We start from the raw sequence: 11,450 nt of genomic DNA on the forward strand, positions 1-11,450 counted from the left end.
CTCTCACTGTATAACCCCAGGCCTGTGCACTCCCAAGTCCTGACTTCCCCAGCAAGGAAACTGTTCCATGTTGACGTCAACGACTCTCCAATGGCACAGGTGAGTGATTCATTACCCTATGGGGGTTGGCTTTCTCTGCAGGTCCAGTGATGTGACCCAGTCCTGCAGTTCTGGGAGATCAGCCACCGTCCGTGTCAGATGCAGTCCACTGAAACCCACCCCTGGAAGTCTGTCGCTGCCTAGGTAAAGGGGTGTAACAAAAGGTCTCCCTTCTTTGGACTCATTTCATCCCAAGAGCCAAAGAGAAAACAGTCTGAGAGCCATTCATTGGCTCTTGAGGACACAGTCATGGCTCCAAATTCTCGATCTTCAGATGTTAAGAATGGGGCAGAAGGATGAATCAAAGCGAATCTCGCATTCCCATACCATTATGGGGACAGCGGCATAGCCAAGTGATTATTTGATTCATCTCCTCCCCTTACTAGCTATGTTATTGTGCATACATTTCTTATCTTCTCTGGGCCTCTTTTTCCTTATCTGTAAAATGAGGGTAATAATAAGTCCCCTCAGGGGGTGGTTGTGAACTTGTGGACTTCTCATGGTGTCTGGCATATGTACTCGCTATTATTAGGATGAGTAACGGTTTAAGGAATCCTAAGAATCTCTCCACAAATAAAAGACCCAATTCTGAGTTTAATAGCTGAGTGCATTAAATTGAGAATTCTGGAACCAGTTTGATGACCGCACCCCTCCCCCACCTCCTTTTTTTGCCCCACCTAACCCCAACTAACATTTTGAGGGGCACTGGTGTCTTTTGTGTGTGTGTATTTTTTTATTTTTATTTTTTAGTGTTTGTTTATTTTTGAGAGAGAGACAGAGTGCGAGTTGGGGAGGGGTAGAGAGAGGGAAACACAGAATCTGAAGCAGGCTCCAGGCTCTGAGCTGTCAGCACAGAGCCCAATGCAGGGCTCAAACCCACAAACTGCCAAGATCACAACCTGAGCTGAAGTTGGACGCTCAACTGACTGAGCCACCCAGGCAGAGGGGCACTAGTGTCTTGAGGAACATGGTTTGGGAAATGTTGCTCCTAAATAAGAGCCACTCAGGAAGACGGGGAACAAAGCAAGATATTTTGACTCCGCAGTGGTGTCAAAATGTTAAGACCGCTTTTCTTGTTGTAAACATCACAGTAAAGTACATAACAGCTACCCATGACCCGAAGTCTATTCCTGAAACCCACCCCCCAGGTAGCTGCATCAGAGTGGCTTTTTGCAAAATGTCACAAGTCCACGGAGAGAACAGGAGCCTCTGAAGTGTTGGTTGGGGTAGCCATGCTAGAGCTCAGACACCTGGCGTTAGCTGTGATAATGTCAGCAAAACAAACGGGCAGAGAGTAGAGAGCCCGGTGGAGGGTGGGAGATCAGAGAGCAAGACCTGTGTTAAGGACTAGTTGGAAGGGTCCTGGTGGGGTTCACAGTTTGCCAAGGAGAGGATGGATCAGGCAAGCTGTGAGATGACAGGACTCCCACCACCCAGCCAGTGAGCGCTCAAGTCTCTTTTCTGCTTTGTCAGCACCTGCTCCGATGGGACCTGTGATGGCTGTAACTTCCACTTCCTGTGGGAGAGTGTGGCTGCTTGTCCGCTCTGCTCCCCTGCTGACTACCACGCTATTGTCAGCAGCTGCGTGGCTGGGATCCAGGTGGGTTTCTCTCCTTGGGGATGTCCCATGAGAGAAGGGAATGTGACCTCTAAGTTTCTTGTTTTCCTCCCCAACAGAAGACTACCTATGTGTGGCGAGAACCAAAGCTATGCGCGGGTGGCATCTCCCTGCCTGAGCAGAGAGTCACCATCTGCAAAACAATTGATTTCTGGCTGAAAGTGGGCATCTCTGCTGGCACCTGTACTGCCATCCTCCTCACCGTCTTGACCTGTTACTTTTGGAAAAAGAATCAAAAGTACATGATGGGGTATTGGAGTTTGGGGATGGACAGGGTTGGATCTTTGAAGTGGGAGGAGAACATCTGAGGGTTAAATTCATGGGGCTGTCCTCTGGAGTTGGCCACAGATGCTGTGACTCTGGCCAGAGACTGGTTGAGCCACTTATCCAACATATGTATTGGTTATCCTGACTCCTGAACACGGACAGTATCACACGGCAGTCTATAAATGGCTATTAGATGCTCAAAAGAAAAGCAAAGAGTACCCTAAATCTGTTGTTATTAACAATTAAAATAATAAATTTACGATTCCAATATTTCTATTAAGCTTTGGGAACACAGAAACAGCCAGACTTAAGGAAAAAAGATCACTGAACTGGAAATCAAGATTCCTTAGCTATATGCCCAGCCCTCACACCATTTTGCTGTTTCAGATTCCTTATCTATGGTTACCTGTTTATAGCCCAGCCTCTCTCTCTCCTCCCTCCCTTATTCCACATTTTGTTGTCTTATCTTTCCCATCCCCTGTCTCATAGACTGGAGTACAAGTACTCCAAGCTGGTGATGAATGCCACCCTCAAGGACTGCGACCTGCCAGCAGCCGACAGTTGTGCCATCATGGAAGGCGAGGATGTGGAGGATGACCTCATTTTTACCAGCAAGAAGTCACTCTTTGGAAAGATCAGATCGTTTACCTCCAAGGTAGGGAGGCTCATCAGTGCACTGAGGTCAGCCTGGAGGGCTGGAGAAGATACCAGTCCTAGGACACTGAATGGTCCCACACTGTTCAGGGATCACTACTCTGCTCCCCACCCTCCCTACTGTTCTGTCCCTTCACCCTCAAAATCCTGGCTTCTGCCTTCTGTGTTTCCACACCTTTATTATTTCCCATGGGGTCCAAGGCTGCTCTTGACCAGGCTCCTTCTCTCCCAACATGCACTCCAGTTGATGAACTGTTTGGGCCTTTTAACTTCCAGAAGGAGTATTGAACCACCTACATTGTAAGAATCATTTCCCCCCACCCCCACCCTTTTTTTATTTTTGAGGGTGGGGAAGAAGTGGTCTCTAGGATCAACTTCTGATAGAAGCGAGGCTCTCCTTTGACCAGTGGAGGGTGCTGTCCCCTTATGTCTGGACCTGGTCCTTTGGGAGCTGAGTCAACAGCTAAGTCTAGGCTGCTCACCACTGAGCATTGTGGAGCTGGGAGAGTTGGCTCTGTCCATGTGGCTGGGTGAGCGAGTTTGAAGCTCATAAATGCAATACCCACAACCCTGTCGCTGGGTGTGGGGCCAGCAGAGAGCGTCCAAGCAACTCCTCCAGGGCCACAGCCCTCTGCAGCCCCACTCTGCCAGAACACACACCTCACTGCTGCCCTGAACCAGTTCATCAAACAGGTGTGGGTGGGGAGGGTGGTAAGAAGAGAGGAGAGGACTGGAAGGTTGGTGAGGGAAGGAGGGTGGGTAGGTGTTTAGATTGTAGAATCTCATTCCCTTTGTACTGACCTATCAGGGTGACTCCCTTGGCCTTTTTAAAAATCGTGTGTGTGTGTGTGTGTGTGTGTGTGTGTGTGTGTGTGTGTGTGTTTAACCAACAGGAGAACAATTTACCCTGGGACCCCTGAGTCTTTCTGGGCTTTTAGAATTCAGCAAAGATGCAAAGCAGGAGGTTTTAAAGACTTTTCTCATCCTCTGACTGACTGAAAGGACCAAGAAGAATAGAGGGAATCTTATATCTGTTTCCACAAAGCCGCTGGAAACAGGAATTCCATAAGGGTTCCTTCTGTCACCTCTTTTCCCTTTCTCTCCTTTGTTCGGCAAACTTGCCCCCCTGCAGCAGCCAGCTCCTGTCACCATCTCTCTTTCAGAGGACTCCTGATGGATTTGACTCCGTGCCACTGAAGACATCCTCAGGAGGCCCAGACATGGACCTGTGAGAGGCACCGCCCTGCCTCCCCTGCCTCCTCACCTTGGCACATCACCTTGCAAGCCTGTGGCGATTTGGGTGCCAGCTTCCTGCTGGAAATCTCTTCATTGTGGCCTTATCAGAAGAAGTTTGAATTTCAGATATCTGTTTTTTTATAGAGTACCCAAACCCTCCTTTCTGCTTGCCTCAAACCTGTCAAATACACCCACACTTTGTTTGTATATTACTCCCTTGCTTGCATCTTGTTTCCCAAAATGGTCCAGCCTTGCCAGAGCCATGGCTTCGTCTGCTCATAATTCTTATAGCACTGGAATGAAAAGTTTTCTTTCTTCTTAAGTATAGAAACAACTTCCTCTGTCCTCTTATTGAAGGGCAGAAGCAGCTGGGAGTTTTTCTGATGATATGCCCTCAGCTCCTGATCTCTTTAGGAGAGAGGCTGGGTGAGGAGGGTGTGGGCATTCCCTCCTGGACCCGCGTGGTGGCCTGGATTCACTGCTCCTGGATAACCAACTCAAACTGAGTTTCATGGATAGGCTGAGGGCAAGGTGAGTAAGGCCTGGGGAAGAAAACGCTCAATAAGCACAAAGAGAGGCAACCAGGAAAGTTTTGTGTTGTTTTGTTTTGTTTTGTTTTTTAAACTAGGTACTTCAACTCCCTTTCCTAAGTAAGTCATAAATATTCTCATAGGAGCCAAAGGAAAAAGTGCACCAAGAAAATGCCCAAGCCCTGGTGGATCTATTCTCCCCCCCCACCCCTTTTTTTTTTAACATCCCACCATCTCCCTGTGACACTAAAGAGAAAAGGTAAGCCCCAGACACAGATGTTTTAGCTTTATTCTCTGCTTGCTTTTACCCACAGAGATGACAAACCCTACCAGTAAGGAAAATTTCCTGTCCTTGAGGGCCCCATTCCTAGAGGCTTGAGCCATATCATGGAACTGGAGTATCTTATGTTGAAAGAACACAAGGAGGCCAAGGTTTTGATGGGGCCATACCAGGGGATGCAGCCCACAATGGGATGAACCTGAGGTGGCCAGGATGTCTGCCTCTAAGCTTAACTCACTCATCTGCTCAGCTACCAAATAAACATTTTCTAGGTGGGCCAAAAGAGGAATTGACTCCCAACCCCTACTACAACCACAGAACCAGATCAGTCTTCAAGGAGGAAAGACTAGGGGGAGTTGAACAAGATGTGTAGCAAACTGGAACACCTCACACTTTCAAGTCTCTATCCTTCTCTTTCTCCTGTTCTCATTTCCTATGTGTGCTAAAAAACTAAAAAGACTTCCCAATTTCTGGCAGCATCCCTTTTGAAAGGTGAGTAAAGTGAGTGTCCTCTGTGCCCCTTTTCTCTACTTTTGCACCAAGTATAATCGATGGACTTCCAGTGACTACAATGGCAAAACCAGTGCAAAGCTTAAATTCCGGTTTCCTTTCTAATACTGGCAATTCTCCCTCCCTATCAGGCTAACACGACCATCCCTCGGTCAAGGGCCCAGTTACCCATGCTTGTATGTATCTTCTTTTTTGGGTGGCCGCTTGGTGCCCAGAGGGTAGGTAGAGAAGGGGGTTGGCATTTCTAAGTGGTTTGTCTGCCATAAAAATGGTTTCCTGGTCTGGTTAGCCACTGCTGCCCTGGCAGTGGTTTTATAAAAGGGTCAGTGAGAACCAGGCCCTGCTGTCACTTCTGCTCATCAGTAGCACTGCTGAAGGCAGGTAGTCCCTTTGGTTCAATAAACCTAGAAACTTTTTTGGGGGGTGTCCTCCTCTTATGGGAGTCAGGCTCTCAGACCCTGCAGCAATGTTGGAATTTCTTCCAACAGATGCAAACACCTAGCTCCTGAACTCCAGCCTCAAGTTTTCTGTAGCCTCAGTTAACACCCTGGACACCTGGTTCCCCACTGAATAACTTTATTTTGTGACAAGAGCCATACAAGGTCCTTAGGCACCTTCGAAGCAGTAGGAAAAAGTATATATCCTGTTGACTTCTTCATTCTGACATCTTGAAACTGAATGCCCACAGAGCAACCTCAAATTCCACTGATTCAATGTTGTTATAATGCTTTAAGCATCTCCTTTTTACTATTGTTTAGTGTACCGACTTCCCTGTGTCCTGCCAGGGAGCTCCTCAGTTACGATATCGGGGTCACCTGTGACTTAGACGTATTAGATGTTTTTTAATAGCCCTATTATGATATCATTCACAAACCATACAATTGGGTCATCGGAAATCTAAAACTCCATGGATTTCGGTATATTCACAGAATTGTGCAGCCATCACCATAATGAATTTTAGAAGAGACACATGTTAGATTTTATATGGGAAGAGAATTTAGCTCTTAAACAAAGGCAATAGTGATTTGCTACTGGGGGAGGAAGTGTGGGCTCTGGAGACAAAGTACTTAAATCCCATTTGGTTACCTAGAGTTCTAGAAGACACAAGTAATTCTCATCATGTAGGCATCACCTGATTCGGCTGGGAAAACAAACATTGTGGTGTGTTCAAGGACTGGGAGATTTCTTATGCCAATACAATTTTTTTTTTTTTTTGTCTGACTCTACATTAAAGATAAGACTGACTATATTTATACAACAGAGACTTTGTAACGGATTTTTCAGCTTTGTGAAACCAAATTTTTGTCTCATCAGGACTGCTTGGATTTCCTTTTTATTCTGTATTCCAAGAGTTTATAGTTTGTTAGGGGATGGCTATTGCATGTCATATTTTTTCCTTTCCTTTTTCTTTCTTTTTTTTTTTTTTTGTGAAATAAAAACATATGTTTCAAGTTGTTTTTCTCGAACATGAGTTGGGTGACCAGATGGGTGAGTCAGAAATGGAAGTGTTCTTGAAGCTTAAACTGAAGATGAGGAGAGGCGCCTGGGTGGCTCAGTTGGTTAAGCACCTGACTTTGGCTCAGGTCATGATCTCACGATTCATGGGTTCGAGCCCCACGTCAGGCTGTGTGCCGACAGCTCAGAGCCTGGAGCCTGCTTCGGATTCCATGTCTACTCCTCTCTCTCTGACCCTCCCCTGCTCACACTCTCTCTCTCTTAAAAAATAAATTAAATAAATAAACAAACAAACTGAAGATGAGGATGATTCCGGAACCCTGCAGTGACAGAAATGAGCATGCTTCAGAACAATAGGGACCTATCCTAGAAAGGCTCTCACCACCTGTTCAGGAATCAGCAACAACCAAAGCCTGTTTCCGCGGTAATAAAACGCATCTAATGATGCCTTCACTCCCCAAATTGGGTGAGGATCAAAGGGAGAACATGTAAAACACTTAGCATGTCCCCTCCCTTCCTTTCCAGTTCAGTTTTCTCTCTGGTGACACTGAGGCCAGTCACAGAACAACATATGTAGGAAGACAAAATTCGTTGCTTTGGGTGTGGCATGGATTCTTACAGAGCAGATATAGACAAAAATCCTAGAAGACATCAGGACCTACCATTTCTAGTAGTAGCCGGATTTTCCTGCTTTAGTGCTTTCCTTCACTCTAGTTGAGGGCACTTAACCCCCCAAAAAGATTTCCCTCAGCTGGTTGTTTCCGTCAGACTGAGTTGTACCTGGTTGTACTGATGGTTAAATATTTAAATATCACCCCTGCTTACAAGCATAAAGTCTAAACTAGAGGCAGGTACTATCCCCATTATAATAAATGAAGAAACTGTGTCTCCAACAGAATTACTAATGTGGCATGTAAATCCCTAACGGCCTACCTGCCCCTTTCTGCCCACATTGCTTCTACTCTAAACACACAACTTTTAACTGCCCCTTACTTATAAGCTCTTTCATGCCTCCCTGTCTTGGCCTATGCCTCTGCCTTCACCCCTTCCTTTTAACCTGCTAGACCCCCACCCAGCCTTCAAAATCGCCCCACTGTGAAACTTTCCCTAGCTCACCCACTGAGGACTTCATGGTGAAGAAACAATGACATGGGAATACCACAGTTAACTTACATGAATTCAACCATATATTGTGTAGTATTCCAATGCATCAAACAACAGACATGACCAAGCTTGAAAGTGTGTGGGGGGGAAATATGTGAATGATTTTAAGGGTTTCCCAATCACTGACAAAGAAGTGAAACAGGTGACTAGGCAAGAAGATGCTAACGACTTGGTCTAAACCTTAAAGACGACAATTGAGAACCACAGAGCAACAATGCCTTATTGAAGAGACAGAAAAACTGACGTAGGGTTGCATATACAAGTGTTTATGGATAATTTAAGAGCTATTCAAGGAGAATTTAGGAAATAAACGAACTCCATTTTAGTGCTGAGGTTAACAATTCCACATAAAATGTAATACCCCAAACCACACAGTGTGGTAGGAGAATGGACACCTCATTCCAATTCTGAGGGAGAGGTGGGATCAAAGTCGTCCCCCCCCACCCCCCATCCTGGCAGCTTTTCCTGACCATGTTATTTTTAGATGGTTCCTCCTTCATTGTCCAAGGATGGCAACATGAACTTCCTTTGTTACTGTGTTTCTCTGATAGAAGGGAGTGGGCAGCCTCAAGCTGGAGGTAGGGTTGTCAGTTTCTCCTGAAACAGTATGATAAAGGTCACTGGACTGTGGGAACCTAGAAAGGTGGGTGCTGCACCAGTCTGGGGGGCAGGGGTGAATAGTGTATCAGAGACAACTTCCTGGAGGAATAAGGAATTAGCCAGTTTGGAGGAACATGGAAGGGAAGGGGAGTTCTAGCTAGAAGCACGTTGCACAAAGGCTCAGAGATGAGAACGGGGAGCTACAAGTAGGTCAGCATGGGGAATGTGAGGGGGAAATGCCAAGAGACAAGGGGAACATTTTAGAGAAGTCGGTAGAGGGCAGATCATGAAGGGCTTTGACACCTATGCTTGGACATTCTCGTGAGGACAACAGATAGTCGCTGAAGGTTTCTAGAAGGGGAGCGAGAGGGTAGGGCTTGCATGTCCAACACTGAGAAATCCTCCTCCAGATCTGAGACGAGAAGAGGAGCTAAAACAAGGCCCAGGAGAGCCCTCCTACGTTAGCCAGCACCGAACTGCTAAAAACAGGGTGGCACCCATGGCTGGGTGCCCACCCTCTTTTCTTGCTCCCTCCCTGCAGGTACTCATGCCCTCTAGGCTCCCCACTAGCTGCCCAGGACCCCCAAGGCCATATCTCAGCTAGGACTCTACTTCCTGAACCTACCACAAGCTTCTAACCGCTCAGCCTACTCCCTGTAACTCACTCACCCAGCAAGGATATAATAAGCACTTACCACGTGTAAGGCATTGCGCTGGGTTCCGTGGAGATAAAGATGCACTAAAGGGTCTCTACCCTATAAGAAAAAAAAAACAACAGCACATTTTCTAGTCAAGTACCTCAAGGCTCTGTTTTCTGCTAAAGAATGCTAACACACTCTATCTTAGAGTCTTACCAATATTCAGGTTTTGTCTCTACTGCTTCATTTCCTTGGGCCTCAGTGTTCTTACATAGAAGATAAAGGGGTTGGCCTAGCTATTTTCCAGCTGAGGGGTCCCTGAACCCCTGAGTCCTCAGATGCAGCACCCAATAGCTATTCTCAGTGTTAAAGCTTAACAGAAACCACACATCCATAAGTAGTATGGCTTCACATCATCACTCCATAACTAAAGTATTATGTTGATTTGTTTTTGCGTTAGCTTCTGGCAGTATAGTAACACTGGTTATTTCCTGCTGATCAGAAATTCTAATAGCAGCTGCATATATCTGATTAGTAAGAAGGGAGAGTGAATTTTTAAAAATCATGTTTTTTAGACAAACATTTCAAAACAGGGGGGACAAGGTGATGAAAAGGTTAGGAATTATTAGGCTAGCAGTTAGCTAAGATTCACCTCCAGCTTTAAAAATGCTATGATTCTAAGCTGATGAAGTATGCTATTATGTTAATGTGTTATATTTATCAGGTAATAGCATTTTAAAGGAAGATGGCTGTGATATAACAATAAGACTAATGGTGAAAATTCCTAAGGAAATTTGAAGAGGACAGAATTTTTTTAAAAAATTAAGCTTATTTATTTCAAGAGAGAGAGAGAGAGAGCAAGTGAGGGGCAGAGAGAGAGGGAGAGAAAGAATGCCAAGCAGGCTCCACACTATCAACACAGAGCCCGAAGTGGGGCTCAAACTCATGAACCATGAGATCATGACCTGAGCCGAAACCAAGAGTCAGAGGTTTAACTGGCTAAGCTACCCAGGCACCCCTGAAGAAGAGAGAATTTTAAGGTCATCCTTCCAATTATACTGATTGGATTGGCCCAATGGACCTCCTCCCTGGGGCCTGAGCCCCCGTGCAGGCTTAGGAACGCCCATCACCATCCTGAAACTTAGTAAACAAAACAACACACTTTGGCAGTGACTTCACTGACATAGAAGCAGTCAGCCCCTATCAGACTTTGCCCTCAGAAGGTTTCAGGGAATCTAACACTTGGATGACTGTTTTCTTACATGTTTTCTTCAGAGACTGCAGGTTCCTACATGTCCTTTACACTGGTTTTGAATCTAGCATCCTAGGCAAACTGAACCTAGAGAGGCAAACCCAGACAACCCTCTTATTCAAGCCTCCCTCCAGATCTCTACTTGTCAGCTTCACCACTGTCTTTAGCCCTACACTGTATCTAAGTTGGCTTGGCAGACACTTACTGGGAAGCAGGGAGAGCAATGCCATATCCTCATCACAGAAGCCCATGCACATGCCATAAGACCAAGGAGGTCTTAGCATAGTCAGCTGGTGGGGCATTGGGGCGGTGGGGCTCTAAAGTCTCTGTAGAGGATGGGGTGAACAGACCGTCTATTCCCAAATCCTCCAAATAATCTCTTGTTACCAGGAGGGCTTTTTGATAACTTTGGCTCCAATCAGCAACCACAATATTTCACTGTAAAGGCCTTTACATTATTAAAATGAAAATATGGTGAAATCTTTGTTCGAGGACCCAATATGTGACTTCAACACCTTGTACTGCCTTCATATCTGCTAAATACTTTCCTCTTTGTTAGAGTCTCTTCATGTCTCTCAACTATTTCAACTGCACTTTTCCAATCCTGTGATCCTAAAGGTTGGTAACAGGACAATATGGTTTACTCAATAATCCGGTTAGGAAAGGTATCCTAGCAGGAAAACAGGAATCTCCTGTTACCAACCTTCAGGACTTTAACATGAGACTAAAACAGAGACTAAAATATGTAACCATAGTCTTGTCACAAGATGGAGAAGAGAACAGAAATTCAGGGAGACGGTCCAGTCTTAGGGACCATCCTTGCAAGACAAAAAACTGGCATCTATTGGAAGCTCCAGCTTCCGGAAGCCAGAGGCCATATTGGCAGGCCTCTGCCTACACTGAGATATCCCCTTTAACATGAGGAAACTGAGGTACTCGCTTTTATGGGACAACCAGAGACCCTACAGTCAGCGCTGGGACAGACAGGGACAAAGCCCATGAACCAGACCGGACCTGCGCATGACCTGAAAAGCCCACGCCCAAACACTCCACCTTCCTATCCGCGGCCCAGTCTCCGACACAGCTCCTTCCGACCGAGAGGGGGCGCCTGCGCCCTCCGGCCGCGCCTGCGCGGGGAGGGCGGGTC

General features: G+C 46.1%; 1 protein-coding gene and 1 long non-coding RNA gene across 6 annotated transcripts in view; one reads left to right on the forward strand and one right to left on the reverse strand.

Annotated features, from left to right (window-relative positions):
* Positions 1-4,086, forward strand: part of ELAPOR1 (endosome-lysosome associated apoptosis and autophagy regulator 1) — a 73,341-nt gene extending 69,255 nt beyond the window's left edge. For 2 of the 5 annotated variants that reach the window (XM_045033249.1, XM_045033250.1), the window contains 6 exons: positions 142-243; positions 1,573-1,699; positions 1,777-1,955; positions 2,474-2,639; positions 2,883-2,938; positions 3,771-4,086. In XM_045033249.1, coding sequence (XP_044889184.1) covers positions 142-243; positions 1,573-1,699; positions 1,777-1,955; positions 2,474-2,639; positions 2,883-2,938; positions 3,771-3,870 — 730 coding nt within the window. In that variant the 3' untranslated portion in view covers positions 3,871-4,086. The remainder of the gene's footprint in view (positions 1-141; positions 244-1,572; positions 1,700-1,776; positions 1,956-2,473; positions 2,640-2,882; positions 2,939-3,770) is intronic. The other 3 variants (XM_019837556.3, XM_006934965.5, XM_019837557.3) reach the window with 3 other exon arrangements.
* A 3,972-nt stretch (positions 4,087-8,058) lies between these two features.
* Positions 8,059-11,446, reverse strand: LOC111561789. Its single transcript, XR_002744633.2, has 3 exons — positions 11,357-11,446; positions 9,109-9,168; positions 8,059-8,410 (listed from the first exon to the last, which is right to left on the reverse strand). It is a non-coding gene; the product is annotated as an uncharacterized LOC111561789 (long non-coding RNA).
* Between the last annotated feature and the right edge of the window lie 4 nt (positions 11,447-11,450).

This window comes from Felis catus, chromosome C1, assembly GCF_018350175.1.
Source record: "Felis catus isolate Fca126 chromosome C1, F.catus_Fca126_mat1.0, whole genome shotgun sequence".
NCBI lineage: Eukaryota > Metazoa > Chordata > Mammalia > Carnivora > Felidae > Felis > Felis catus.